Source organism: Mustela erminea, chromosome 3, assembly GCF_009829155.1.
Source record: "Mustela erminea isolate mMusErm1 chromosome 3, mMusErm1.Pri, whole genome shotgun sequence".
In the NCBI taxonomy this organism is placed as follows: domain Eukaryota; kingdom Metazoa; phylum Chordata; class Mammalia; order Carnivora; family Mustelidae; genus Mustela; species Mustela erminea.
Window position 1 is genome coordinate 79,935,981 of NC_045616.1, and position 15,376 is coordinate 79,951,356.

The 15,376-nt window shown below is 38.5% G+C and overlaps 1 protein-coding gene and 1 non-coding gene across 2 annotated transcripts; both read right to left on the reverse strand.

The window, feature by feature from the left end:
* Positions 1 to 4,447: 4,447 nt before the first annotated feature.
* LOC116587312 lies at positions 4,448 to 4,595 on the reverse strand. The gene has a single exon (XR_004284365.1). It is a non-coding gene; the product is annotated as a U4 spliceosomal RNA (small nuclear RNA).
* A 1,772-nt stretch (positions 4,596 to 6,367) lies between these two features.
* Positions 6,368 to 11,637, reverse strand: LOC116586377 (double-headed protease inhibitor, submandibular gland). The gene is made up of 6 exons (XM_032336240.1): positions 11,517 to 11,637; positions 10,666 to 10,691; positions 9,779 to 9,900; positions 8,276 to 8,318; positions 7,001 to 7,110; positions 6,368 to 6,544 (listed from the first exon to the last, which is right to left on the reverse strand). Exons 1-6 carry the CDS (start codon positions 11,620 to 11,622, stop codon positions 6,490 to 6,492), a joined length of 462 nt encoding a protein of 153 aa, XP_032192131.1. The 5' UTR covers positions 11,623 to 11,637; the 3' UTR covers positions 6,368 to 6,489.
* Between the last annotated feature and the right edge of the window lie 3,739 nt (positions 11,638 to 15,376).

Sequence of the window (15,376 nt, forward strand, 5' to 3'; positions counted from 1 at the left end):
TTTTCATTTTGACAGGTGCATCCTACATGCCCAATAAGACAGGTTTTCTTGTCTCTTTTCTTTGGACAGAAACACTGTTTTGTTGCTATTTCCTATATTTCTTTTCAACACCAACACTGAAGCTTGTGTAATTCAAGTGTTGGCCTTCCTATCTTGCTGACGTGCAATTCCAACATAAAATGGAAGCACTTATTTCTTGTTAAACCTACTTCTTTCCTTAATTGCCCGTTTGCTTACTCCCCTCTGACATTCAGAGGTCTTCCCTGCACTATGCATTCACTGGTCTGCTGGTCCCTTTTGGTAACTTCTGGCTGCTACTACCTGTCCCCAAGGATTGACCAAGAGGTGGAACTGAGACATGTTGTGCTTCCCTTTTACTGTCTTCATTCTTTGTTCTCCCTAAAACTCCCATCTCTGGCTATACAGATATACATGAATTTTTTTAACTAAAAGGCTGGAGAAAGAGAAATATTTAAAGGGAATTACTGAGAAGGGGGAGAAGGTAAAAAGCTGGTAAGCTAGAGATGAGGTTCATCAAAGAGAAGAAGGAAAATAAGAAATCCTTAAGGCAAGGTCCAGACGCTGAGCTCATGTAGTGAGTTTCACTTTGGGGCAGCAAATCCTGCCCACAATCTCTTATGGGATGTCTGGAGGAGAGGCTCTGACCATCTAAATCGTGAGGACCCAAGTAAAGTGTAGGCGCTTTGAGTTAACTCTCCTTTGCAATGTTCTCTGATCAGTGTGAATTAAAGACATCCCAATTTCTTTTTGGGGTTGCACCTGACACAAAGGTATGAGTACACATATACAGACATATACTTCTGCTCACCAAAATTAAGCATTAAGTCTCAGATCGCACAGTACAAGTTTTCAAATTCTATATTGTGACCCTTTGGTAGGTTGTGAAATTCATTTTGTTACCACCACTACTTTAAAATAAAGTATAGCAATTGCAGGGTCATAGGGAAGTTCTATTTTTAATTTCTTGAGGAATCTCCCCAAAGATACAGATGTAGTGAAAAGAAGGGCCATCTGTACCCCAATGTTTATAGCAGCAATGGCCACTGTCGCCAAACTACGGAAAGAACCAAGATGCCTTTCAACGGATGAATGGATAAGGAAAATGTGGTCCATATACACTATGGAGTATTATGCCTCCATCAGAAAGGATGAATACCCAACTTTTGTAGCAACATGGACGGGACTGGAAGAGATTATGCTGAGTGAAATAAGTCAAGCAGAGAGAGTCAATTATCATATGGTTTCACTTATTTGTGGAGCATAACAAATAGCATGGAGGACATGGGGACTTAGAGTGGAGAAGGGAGTTGGGGGAAATTGGAAGGGGAGGTGAACCAGGAGTTGGGGGAAATTGGAAGGGGAGGTGAACCATGAGAGACTATGGACTCTGAAAAACAATCTGAGGGTTTTGAAGGGACGGGGGGTGGGAGGTTGGGGTACCAGGTGGTGGGTATTATAGAGGGCACGGATTGCATGGAGCACGGGGTGTGGTGCAAAAATAATGAATACTGTTATGCTGGAAATTAAAAAAAAAAATCAATCTAACTTGTACCAACATTTGAAAAAAGTAAAGTGTTTTAAATGACACACCGATGTTATGAATAGCCTGAGCCCTCAGGTGTTGTATAGTCTAGTGGAGTTAGCACAGAGGAACAAGGCAGATGAGAAATTGTAATTCAAAATGTGCCAGGGAGGGTGCGCCTGGGTGGCTCAGCGGGTTAAAGCCTCTGCCTTCGGCTCAGGTCATGATCCCAGGGTCTTGGGATTAAGCCCCACATCGGGCTCTCTGCTCGGCGGGGAGCTTGCTTCCTCCTCTCTCTCTGTCTCTCTGCCTACTTGTGATTTCTGTCTGTCAAATAAATAAAATAAAATCTTTAAAAAAAAACAAATGTGCCAGGGAAATGGGTTTTCATATCAAGTACTAGCATTATTAATGCTGGATAAATGTATTTATACTTGTTTTAAGGCATAGGATATGCTCCTTCTTGTTAATTTCTTCCCCTAATATTGATATACAGCTATATAAATTTTACCCCAAGTACTGCATTAGGGGGATTCCAGAAATTATATTACTCTCTTCTTTTTATTCAACTCAAAATACTTTTAGTTTCTCATTTGATTTCTTCTTTGACTCAGGGTTTATTTATTACTGTGATATACACTTTCTAAATACTGGGGATTTTCCAGAGATTTTTGTTTTGTTTTCTCATTCAAATCAGTTGTGCTCAGAGGACATATGTCATGTGACTTGAATTCTTGTAAATTTATTGATATTTGTTTTATGGCCAAAAAAGTGGTCTATTTTGGTAAATATTTCATGTGTACTTGAGAAGATTGTTTACACTGCTGTTTTTTGGGGGGCCATTCTCAGGTCATGTGGTTGATAGTATTGCTCAACTCTGTTACATGATTGCTAATATTCTTGTTTTATTAATTTTTGACAGATGGATATTGAAATCTCTGATTATGATCATGGATTTATTTTTCCTTGCACTTGGATTCATTTTTTAAAAGATATTATTTATTTATTTGACACGGAAAGAGAGATCACAAATAGGCAGAGATGCAGGCAGAGAGAGAGGGGAAAGCAGGCTCCCCGCTGAGCTGAGAGTTTGATGTGGGGCTAGATCCCAAGACCCTGAGATGATGACCTGAGCCAAAGGTAGATGCTTAATTGACGGAGCCACCCAGGCACCCATTGGATTCATTTTTGAATAGTGAATCTTGAAGTTCTAAGGTTCATAAACATTTAAGATTTGCATATCTCCTTAATTAATTGACAACTTTATCATTATAAAATGAATTCTTATCCTTTAAATAATTCTTTGCTCAAAAACTGATTTTGCCCATATTAACATTGCCACTCCAGGTTTCTTTTGACTAATGTTAACACAGTAAACTTATTTTATCCTTTTATTTTTATCCTATTTGTGCTTTTACTTACTTAGTCATTTGCTTACTTACTCAATATTTAATTTTTAAGTAATCTCTATACCCACCATGGGGTTTGAACTCACAACCCCAAAATGAACAGTTGTATACTCTACTGACTGAGCCAGCTGGGTGCCTGTGTGCTTTTATTTTTAAAGTGTTTTTCCTATAAACACACTTGTTTGTTTTTTAATCTAGTTTTTTTTAATCTATCTAGTAATCTCTTCCTTCATTTGTAGTGTTTAGACCACTCATATTTAATATGATAACTGACATATTGTAATGGTTAATTTTATATGTCAAATTGACTAGGGCATAGTGCTCAGATATTTGATCAGACACCAGCTGAGATGTAACTGTGAAGATATTTTTCAGATATAATCAACATTTAAGTCAGGAGATCTTGTTGGTATCATCATTGTTTGTAGTTAAATTGTTTATTATTATAAGGTCAACACCCATGTACCCACCAATCTAGTGATGAACTAGAATGCCCCTTATCCTAAGAACCTCCCCCACATTATTGCCTGCTATACACTGAATATTTGTGTCTCTATCAATGTGTATGTTGAAGCCTAATTCCCAATGTGTTGATATTAGGAGGTAGGACTTTTGGGTGGTGATTAGGTCATAAATGCATAGTCTAGAGCACTCCCTTGCCCTTTCTGCCATGTGAGAACACAGCAAGAAGACAGTTCTCACCAGATACTGAATTTTCTGGCACCTCGATCTTGGACTTGCCAGACTCCAGAACTGTTAGAAATAAATGTTTGCTGTTTAAGCCTCCCAGTTTATGTTTTTTTGGTTATAGCAGCCCAAACAGACCAAGACACTGCCCAACCACAGCTTCCTCTCACAGACTCTATTTTGACTTCTATGTTAATCACTCACAGGCATTTTTATAGTTTTACTACCTATATATGCCTCCCTAAAAAAGATATTTTAGCCTTCGGGATTTCCTCTTTGGTGAGGCGTCTAAATCAGTAGACTCTGAGTAAGGCATAGTATTTTCCATAATGTGGGTGGGCCTCCTGCAATCAGTTGAAGACCCTAAGAGAAAAGCCTAAGATCTCTCCGGGCTGAATTCTGCTTCTTAACTGCGTTCAGACTTGAGCTGCAACATGAACACTCTTCTGGGTCTCTAGGGAAGTGCTCACCCACTTCTCAGCCCCCATAATCACATGAGCCAATTACTCAAAATAAGTCTTTTTCTTTTTCTCTTATCTCTCTCTCTCTCTCTCACTAGCTCACTCTCTCCTCACACAAACATGCATACACAATTAATTTTGTTTTTCTGAAGAATCCTAACTAATGCAATTACATTGGGTCTACCACCTTGCTACTTTCTTTCTATTAGTACAATCTGTTTTCCCCTTTACCTCCTTTGTCTTCTTTTACAGGATTTTTTTCATCATTCCATCTTATTTCCTTCGTAACTTAATTACTGTTGATTAGGATTTATAGTATAAATTCTTAGCTTCTCACAGTGCACCTTTAAGTGGAATTATTAGCACAGAATCTTATAATAGAATTGTTTCATTTCTTTCTTCTATCATTGTGTTGTCATGCATTTTATTTTCAATTAGCAATAATCGCGCCTCGGATAAACCTCATTGGCTACGATACTGCCACTGCGCAAAGCTGCATTTTATTTTCAAATATGGCAAATAAAAACAAAGTTCTGGCAACCTAGCTGTTATGGACAGAACTGTGTCCCTTACAAATACAAATGTGAAAACACTAATTTCCATTGTGACTGATCTGGAGATAGGGCTTAGGAAGAAATTAAGGTTAAATGAGATTATAAGGGTGAGGTCTTCCTTTCCATTTTTATTGAATCTTTAATAATTCTTTTTTTTAAGAATTTTATTTATTTATTTGACAGAAAGAGATCACAAGTAGGCAGAGAGGCAGGCAGGGAGAGAGGAAGGGAAGCGGGCTCCCCACTGAGCAGAGAGCGCCATGCAGGGCTCTATCCCAGGACCCTGGGATCATGACTTGAGCTGAAGGCAGAGGCTTTAACCCACTGAGCCACCTAGGTGTCCCTAATAATTCTTGATTGTAGTCTTTTTTACATTCTATATTAATCAACTCATCAAAAGCATGTCTCTGACTAGTGTACAAACTTCTTAATGGTATGGATTCTTTGCCCATTTGTATTGCTTTCCCCTACACAACAGTTGGCTTAACTTATAGTAATCTTCTATGTGTGTTGTTAGAAAAAACACACAAATCTCTACAAAATAGCTGGCAAGTATTTGACTAGTCTTCACTAAAAGAGCATTGTGCTGGGGTACCTTGGTGGGTCAGTCAGTTAACAATCAACTCTTGATTTCAACTCATGTCATGATCTCAAGTTCATGAGATTGAGCCCAGCAGTGGGCTCCATGCTCAGCAGGTAGTTTGTTTGAAGTTCTCTCTCTCCTTCTCCCTCTGTGCCTCCCCTCCTGCATGTGCACGTTCTCTCTCTTTCTCAAATGAATAAATAAATATTTTTTTTAAAAAAGCATTGTGCTTTGGACAGATGAACTTATAGGGCATAGCTTTGTTCCTATTTAAAGATTTACTGTTAGAAAATTCTTCTCTTTACCAAGGCAAAATATCTGTCTATGCATGTTACATTAATGACATGAGTCCTCTCTGTGGAGCCCCAGAAATGACAAAGTTCTGACCTCTCTATTTTATGATACTCCTGCATATGCCCTCATCTTTCCCAGTTACCTTGAACTTTCCTTGGGTCTTTTAGTGACTTCAACAATTTAATCAGATTATATTGTTTTTATTCTCTTACCAACATGATCAACAACATGTCTTCTTTGTGGATGTCAGTTGTGACTGAGTCCTCGTTTTTTTTTTTTAAGATATTTATTTATTTATTTGACAGAAACCACAAGTAAACAGAGGCAGGCAGAGAGAGCGGAAGAAGCAGGCTCCCCACTGAGTAGAGAGCCCGACGTGGGGCTCAATCCGAGGACCCTGAGATCATGATCTGAGCTTTAACTCATGACTCAGAGGCTTTAACCCACTGAGCCACCCAGGTACCCCCTGAGTCCTCTTTAAATAGATATCTAACATCTAATATTACTCCTGGTCTGATTAGTTGACAGTATTATGGATTCTTACTTTATCTTTCTCCAAAGCTGAATTTTCCTCCTTTCATTATTGTGGCTAAAAGTACTAACGTTAGACTCATGGTCAGATCTGCCCCTTGATGTATGTTTACTTAAAAATTGTGAGTTTAAAAAAAAAAAAAAAAACGGAATGCTAAGAGTAGATTCTTCTCTCACCAGTGTGTATACAATCTCTCCAGCTCTCAACTTGAGTAGAAATAGAGGAAATCTTTCCATGTGACCTATTGAGGGAAATGGCCATAGACATTCTCGTTAAGAAACAGTCACATCCAGAGACAAACCTGAAAGCTTTCTGCTGAGAATCTTTTATTGAAGGATCAGATTCATGTATTTGCTCCCATAGCCATTCAAGAGGGATTGGTTCTCTATGTGGAATCTGCCAAAGGGAACTTGGTGCTCTTGAGCATCAGGGAGACTGGCACTCTCCATGCTTTGCCAAGAAAAGTGTACCACGGCTCCTCCTACAAGAGAAATCATTTTTTTTTTTAAGAGAAGGCATTAGAGATCTTAAATTGGACCTTTAATATTCTTAAATCAAGCTAGCCGAATGAGCACATAGCATGAAAGGTAAGTAATTAGTAACTGAGTTCCAGCATGGTAGAAAAAGTAATTCAAAGTACTAGTCAAAGCCAATGTTAGGAGCCATAAAAAAAAATCTATAAATATCTGTTATCTCCCACTTGTAATATTATGATGTTGACCAAATCTCCTTTTCCAGCTTCAATTTCTTCCCTCTCTCCACTTTCTTTCTTTCTCTTGCCCCCCTCCTTTTTACTTCTTTTTGTAAAATATAATTTTCAGTATATCACCTCACTTTTATGCTTTATAGGAACATCTTGCTTATAGGTAGCTATCGTGTTTTCTTGTTCTGTGGAAAAGGCTATTTCTACAAATAACACATTAAATTCAGCACTTACATAACAGCATTGCAAAACAAACATTTGTTGCTATAATTCTTTCCATCAGATCCACAGAGAGGTAAGTATTCCATGGTACACATTTCAGAATTTTGGGTGCACTCAATATCCTGCAGTCCAGAAAAAGGAAAAAAAGAAAGAACAACTTCAAGTTGTTAAATTGTAGAAAATGGACTTTTTTAAAAGCCCTTGAGAGGTCATTTAGCCCTCAACCCCACATGCAAAAAGACATAGCCTCTTCAGTTTACAAAATCTGACCCAACCATGGTGGCAATCTCATTACAGAAAGAGATAGCTTAGCTTGAGGTTAGGGCTGCCCTCTCACTTATTCTGGTGAGTAGAGTACATCTAGTGGGTTCTATCTTGTGCTTAATTTCCGAACCAGTTCTCTCCTCACCACACACTTACCTACTTTATTCAGGCCCTCTGGATGTCTTGCCTGCATAGTAGCAGGTGTCTGCCAGTTTGCTGCCCAGCGTCCATGCTTAGCTAAGATTTCAGTCACCCTCCACACTGATGTCAGAGTGAGCTTTTAAAAACCAAATCAGTTCTTGTTTTTTGATTAGTTAACAGATTCCCCATCTATAGAAAGTCGTGCTTACTTCTCTAATCTGCTCTGCCTCTAACTTCAGCTAAACTTGACTGAATTCCCAGAGTGTTTCCTGCTCCTATATATGTCTGTGCCTTTGCTTAGGTTGTCTTCCTGTCTTACCTGACCTCTGTACCCAATAGAACAACTCCTAAGACTCCGAGTCCTCCTTAGCAATCAGTTTAACTCTTTTTGTAACAGTTTCATGACCACATTTCTCTTCCTCAAATTGGGTCAGATGTCACTCCTTAAGATGACCTATCTTTACTACCATAACCCCATGTTTTTATTTTTCTTGTCACATTTCAAACTCTTAAAATTATTGACATTCACTCACATAGCTCTTTACTCCTGAATTGTCTTACATTTATTCTTGAATTTAAAAAAAGTAACTTCCTTTATTTTTATAAGAGTGTCCTTGAGTCCCTAATGTCCTCTATTTAACCTGCTAATTAGAAAACAACAACATGTATACCAATCTGCTCCAATTAAGGACTATGAGTAGAATTTGTAGAGCTTTCCTCTGGAGAAGTAAATTAACTGTGCTCAGGTCTTCTGTTTAGGCTGGCCACATGACTACACTTACTTGTGGACAGTTTCTAGAATGTCTATCTTAAAACTTTCATAAAGTGAGGAATTACTGTAACATTTTATATTAAGAATAAATAAAATTTGTGTATACTTACACATTTATTATCTTGAAGTATTCTGACTGAAAATCCTTTGTTTCTGAAAGAGAAGATTTTATTGAATGGGTAATATGTTATTTGACATTTCACAATCCACAGGGTAAAATATAGTCATATGTCATTCTGTATTCTCTGTCCTGTACTGAGAATGAGGAGCTCTCATTAATATTCTACCCAGGTTGGTTAATACTGACCATAAACACCTTTGATGGATGATCATTTGTAAACAAATAAAAATCAAGAAAATAAGATCAACACTAAGAGGAGATTGGGCACTCAAAAAAATTAGTCCATGAATACTCAGATGAAAATCAAGCATCGTATAGTGTGAAAATATTTTTGGAGTTAAGAAAAAGAAAGTATGTTTAAATCCATTTCTGGGAACTTATAGTCTGTGTAATTTTTGTTACAGTCACTTCTTTCTATAAGATATCTCTCTTCTAAAAGGAGTCTATGAGATGATAAAATCAGTCAAATCTCATCTTTAGTCTCTTGTGTTTTTATTAATACATGGGTTTGCGAATCCTGAGAGACTTTATTCTGAATAGCACTTGTTATTACACTTGACTAAACACCTTCAGAAGAGTTAGAAAAGGAGAAAATGTTGAGAAGAAGAGCTCATTTCTGTAAGTATTCAGTCTGTATGAGCTGCATAGCTAAGATTTGATGGGTTTTATCACTGTGGATCCTAAACACTATTCTAATTTCTATCTTACAGATGAGAATACTGAAGCATGAGGTGGATTGGGTATCTGCCTAATGTCACACATCTCCTAAGCACAGTCTGAGTTCTAATGCAGATGTGTGACACCAAAGCCCATGATTTTAATCACTAATCACAAAGTAGTGAATTTCTAATTCCTGGAATGGCTGGTAATAGCCATTCTTTCATTCTTCGAGAAGCTGAAATGTTTACAGTGAGGAACTCATGTAATTTGTGGGGTACTGGTGGTGGGGGTCCTCAATCCCATCTGTACTTTCAATCTCCTCCCTAGACTTCTCCAGATAATCATAAGAAGCAACATGGATTTTCTGTGGGGTAGGGAGAATAGATCAAAGTCCTGTAATAGCACCTTGGCAAAGCGCCTCCATAGAGCATTCTTGTGAGATCTCATTATTCATAAGAAAGACACAACAGAAGATTATGGAACTTTGACCAAGATATATTTTCTGCCTAAGACTCAACTTCCGCAAATGTAATGTGGGAATAAAAATGTCTATAGAAAAAAGCTAATGCCTGAGCAATAGTGTATAATGTGAAAGAGAATTTGGCTGGATAGCAAAGAAATATGTATCTCCTTAGAGATACAGGTAAATGTATTTGTGTACTTTATATTTGAACAAAGCAATATCAAAAGGGTATTGGAGGAGCACAAAAAATGTAGGATTGATCAAACCACACTGTTAGAAACCAGGCAGATTTTGGCCCACGTGGACTTCACAATCTTAAAAAAAAAAAGAGAGAGAGAGAGAGAGGATTCAACTGAGTATGATACTTACTGTGTTAGCATGCAAAACATACATTCGTTACTGTAAGTGCGATGATCTGTGCCACATACTGGGTCCAGGTGCCTTGGGCATGCAAACTCAGAGCCTTTTGTGTTGTATTTGAAACAGTCCACCTATAATTGGAACAAAAAAGAATGGCCTACATTGTCTTTCTTCAGTTCCGTAGTCTTTCTTGTATTAAGTTGGTAAGACAGAAAAGAGAGTAGAAAGAGTGCTAGCCTCTTCAACTTTTCAGCAAACATGTCTAGAAGACCCTATGTGGATCAGGAACTGCACTTAAGTCAGACATGAAACATTCCATAAGTAAAACTGGAGTTAGCTGTTTATGAAGGAAATGTTAGTCTCTCCTTTATTTATTTTTTTTTAGTTTTTTATTTTTTCAGCATAACAGTATTCATTATTTTTGTACCACACCCAGTGCTCCATGCAATCTGTGCCCTCTCCAATACCCACCACCTGGATCCCCCAACCTCCCACACCCCCGCCCCTTCAAAACCCTCAGATTGTTTTTCAGAGTCCATAGTCTCTCATGGTTCACCTGCCCTTCCAATTTCCCTCAACTCCCTTTTCCTCTAGTCTCTCCTTTTTAAGTTACAGTGTGAGTACACTGGAATAATGAAAGTGAAAAATACTCAGAAAAGTTTAAAATGTCACCTAAAGGTAACAGTTTACTTTATCTGTTGTTCTTTTGCAAAGAGATTCCTTTTGGTACCTTTAAAGAAAGAACCACCACCAGGAGAAGAAGAGTAGGAATGGTTTCAGCTCCCCAGGAATTATTTCCATCCACAGTGAGCCAGCTTCATTACGTTCACAGTTCCATTTACACATCAGCTCTGATTTCATTTTTACCGAAACCCCATAGACAAGGTTACACTCACCTTTCTTCCCCCTGCTTGGTCATCGACTGGAAAGAGTGGCGTGAGATGCATTTGAAGAGAAAGAATCAGAAAAAGAGCAAATTCCACAGTCAGAGATGCAAGGTTGAATTCATCCACAGTAACTAAAGCCCATTTCTGCCATCCCTCGCCCAGGCTAGCCCTGACAGGTTACTTCTTTACTCAGGGTCAATTTAGGATGAAGCCAGAAATATATGTGATTTTTGACTAAAAACCACCACTATGACAACATGGGGGAAGGAAATCCCTGGTCATGGGACAAAGGGCTGTCACAGGTATCCAGGAATTCCTCTGAGCAAGGCCAGGGTAGGATTGGGTGAAGTTCTCAAAGCTGCATAAGTTGTTTCTGGGAGGCAAGTCAGAAGCCTGACCTGTTGATCAGGAACTGAGCAGGTCACCCACAGTCCTTTTCTTTTTCTTTTTCTTTTCTTTGTTTCTTTCTTTCTTTTTTTTTTTTTTTTTTTTGATTGAAGTATAGCTGAGGCAGTATGTTTCATTAGTTTTGGGTATACAACATAGAGACCCACTAAGTCTATATCGTATCTTGTGCTCCCCACATTAGGCTGTAGCTCCCATATGTCACCATGCAGTAGTACAGTACTCTGACTATATTCCCTATGCTGCACCTTTTATTCCCATGACAATTTCTATCCTTCTTCTCAGTCTCTCTTCCTCTTCTAGAAGGTCTGACCTCTACCCCCTCTTGCTAATTAGGCCAACCCAAAAAATTAACATCTTAATTTTTCTTCTGACTTTACATTCCATCGTTACTGAAGGTTGAACAAACTGCAGTTAACATAAAGCCATTGCAATTCAAAGGAGTCCTAACTCACCAGGTGGAGGGACAGCCCATGCGGTGGCTACAAGAGCAAAGATGGCAAAAGCAGTGATGCTCTCCATAGTGATGATGAGTGAGGGTGGCTTCTCTGAGGCACACATACACGTATATATACACACATGCATAAGGCAGGGTCCACCTTCCTCAAGACCTTTTCACTGATGATTGGTTGTTAACCTAAGCTAGGATGTTAATTTCATTGGTCAGGGAAAGCTTCCTTACTCCCTTGATTTATAGGCAGCTGGAATAGTTATACCCTGAAACTCCCCTACCAAGAACTGTCTTGCATAATAATCCTCTGGTTTCTTAGCAAATATAATAGCATGGCTATGTTTGAGAACAAATAAAATCATAGGTACAGTAAAGAGAAATAAACAAAATGACACATATAAAGGGTTTCAAGATTATATGAAATGCAGGAGAGTTGAAATAGAAAACAGGAGCAATGAGAACATTTCTTGAAAATGTACAGTAGTACACAACATGAATACTTAGCATTGCAATACCTTTTCTAGAGTTCGAAGATTATTTACAGTGTTCTATGAAGGCTTGTTAAGTGACTAAAAGAAACTTGTGAAATATTCAGACTAGTATTATGCCCCTTAGCAGATGGGACAATGAACACAGAAAGATTAAGTGGCCTCTATTTAGTCACAGAGTAACAGTTGAAAGATCCAGTTCTCTAGAATTCTTGACCTATACTTCTCTCCTATTTTTTTTTACTAAGATATGCTACTTCAATAACAATAGCCAATATTTATATTGAATATCCAGATTTTAGCATAGTGCCTCACGCTTCTTTAGATTATAACCATGATATTCTGTTTGACACATTCTCCTGCACCCATATCTGTATATGTTCTGTCCATCCACATAACCAACGTTCTTTCAATAATACAGCCCTAATGATTTCCAATTACTTAGCACTTTCACCACTATTAACTCATGTGGATGACACTACCTCATGTGAAGACATCAGCCCTCCAGAGGATAGAGTTAATATGGAGTTAAGCTAACGATAATTTCCAAAGGACAAACTCTAAGATTGGAGGAGTTAAGCAAATTGCCCAAAGCAGATATCTAATGAATGACAGAATCTTGACCCAAGCCAGATCTTTCAATTTCAGAACTTATGATCTCCCAGTAACTAGTTGCATTTATTTCTAATTTTTTAAGATATGCCTCTCTCATTCAAACTTTTTATTCTCTAATACCACCTCTTTTTCTCAGAGATAATTCTATAATTTTGGTGTATGCTATTGTGAAATTTGAATACATAGACCTCACCTATATTTCAGGCTTCTTTAGCATTCAGAAATCATATATACTACATTGAAAATCCAGAAACTTTTCTTAATGAGATAAATGATCTTCCTAAGTCATAGTGGAGCATCTGATTAGAGTGACCAAGTTCTATATGACAGAAATGAGAAAAATGGCTCAATGATGGTAGAGCTGGTGAGGTCAGGAGCAAGCACCTTGGTCTATGGCTTTCAAACTTTTCATTATTGTTATTTAATTAAGAAATGGTATTTTCTCCCTCCCTGAATGTAATTTTATGAGGCAAGCATGAAATGAAACAGATTTTAAAAAGGCAGTCACTTAAATAGAAGCAAGACAGGATTCAAGAGTATCTTCATTTCCACCACATACCAAAGTTACCATGCAAAAGGAAGTGAGGCCCTGGAAGGGAGAGTATCTTGTCTAAGACCCCACAGTGAAACGGATCCCCAGATTTTAGTACAAGATTTGTTCTGCTATGCCATACCTTCTCACACCGTTACACAGCCCCATGTCAACATGGGATTTCCACCCCTACTTCCTTTCCCAGAGAACGTGAGAAAGTATCTTCCACCTGGGTCCTAGACTCAATTCTCTACTGTTTATTGGGTATCACCTTTCTGACATCCCAAAGGATCTTCCAGTTCAACATGTTCCTAGAAGACCTTGTTGCTAAATCTCATTTTTAGTGGCTTCTCTCCAGTTTCACTTTGTTAATATTTATCAGTGGCAACCCAATCCAGGAAAATTTAGGAATCTTAGTTTCTTTTCTGATTTTCACACTCACACCCTATCTCTCACCAACTAGGTTTTAATTTGAGTGTGTACCTTCCTTTTGGGAAGAATGTAAGTGTTTTTTGTTGTGGTTGTTGGTTTTTTTTTTTTTTTTTAATTCAGAGTTCAAGAATATTAGTGTGTTGTTCCTTCTTTTGGAAATTCCCATAGGATTGACAGAGAATTTAACCCTGTCAAGAAATGGGCAGAAGACACGAACAGACACTTCTCCAAAAAGACATACAAATGACTAACAGATACATGAAAAACTGTTCAACATCATTAGCCATCAGGGAAATTCAAATCAACCAACTGAGCCACCCAGGCGTCCCAGGGAAATTCAAATCAAAACCACACTGAGATACTGCCTTACACTAGTTAGAATGGCAAAAATTGGCAAGGCAAGAAACAACAAATGTTGGAGAGGTTGTGGAGAAAGGGGAACGCTCTTAACACTATTGGTGGGAATGCAAGTTGGTGCAGCCACTTTGGAAAACAGTGTGGAGGCTCCTCAAAAAGCTAAAAATAGAGCTACACTATGACCTAGCAATTGCACTAGGTGAGCATCTACCCCAAAGATACAGATATAGTGAAAAGAAGGGTCACATGTACCCCAATGTTCATAGCAGCAATGTCCACAATAGCCAAACTGTGGAAGGAGCCAAGATGCCCTTCAACAGATGAATGGATAAAGAAGATATGGTCCTTGGGGCGCCTGGGTGGCTCAGTGGGTGAAGCCACTGCCTTCGGCTCAGGTCATGATCTCGGGGTCCTGGGATCGAGTCCCGCATTGGGCTCTCTGCTCAGCAGGGAGCCTGCTTCCTCCTCTCTCTCTCTCTGCCTGCCTCTCTGCCTACTTGTGATCTCTCTCTGTCAAATAAATAAATAAAAAATCTTTAAAAAAAAAAAAAGAAGATATGGTCCATATACACAATGGAATATTACTCAGCCATCACAAAGGATGAATACCCAACACTTGCATCAACATGGGTGGAACTGGAGGAGATTATGCGGGGTGAAATAAGTCAAGCAGAGAAAGACAATTTTCATATGGTTTCACTTATTTTTGAACATAAGGAATAATATGGAGAACAATAGAAGGAAGGGAAAAATGAAGAGGGGGGTAATCAGAGGGGGAAACGAACCATGAGAGACTATGGACCCTGGGAATCAAACAGAGCTTTAGAGGAGTTTGGGGTGGGAGGATGGGTTAGCCCAGTGATGGGTATTAAGGAAGGTATGTATTGCAGGGAGCACTGGGTGTTATACACAAACGATGAATCATGAAACACTACATCAAAAACTAATGATGTACTGTATGGTGACTAACATAAAAAAAATTCTACTAAGACTGCATTTTTCTTTCTTCCTCTTGCCACTACTCAGTAACTGTCTAAAGATTTAACGCTCAACATCACTTGGCCTCAGGGAACTACAAATCAAAACCACAATAAGATACCACCTCACACTGGTCAGAATGGCTAAATTTAACAACTCAGGAAACAACAGATGTTGACAATGATGTGGAGAAAAGGGAACTCTCTTACACTGTCAGTGGGAATGCAAGCTGGTGCACCTGCTCTGCAAGACAGTATGGAGGGTCCTCAAAAAGTTAAAAATAGAGCTATCCTGTGACCTAGCAACTGCACTACTAGGTATTTGTCCGAAGGATACATAGTGATTCAAAGGGACACATGCATCCCAATGTTTATTGCAATGTCTAAAATAGCCAAAGAATGGAAAGAGCCCTGTGTCCATCAAGAGATGAGTGGACAAAGATGTGTTATATATACACAACAG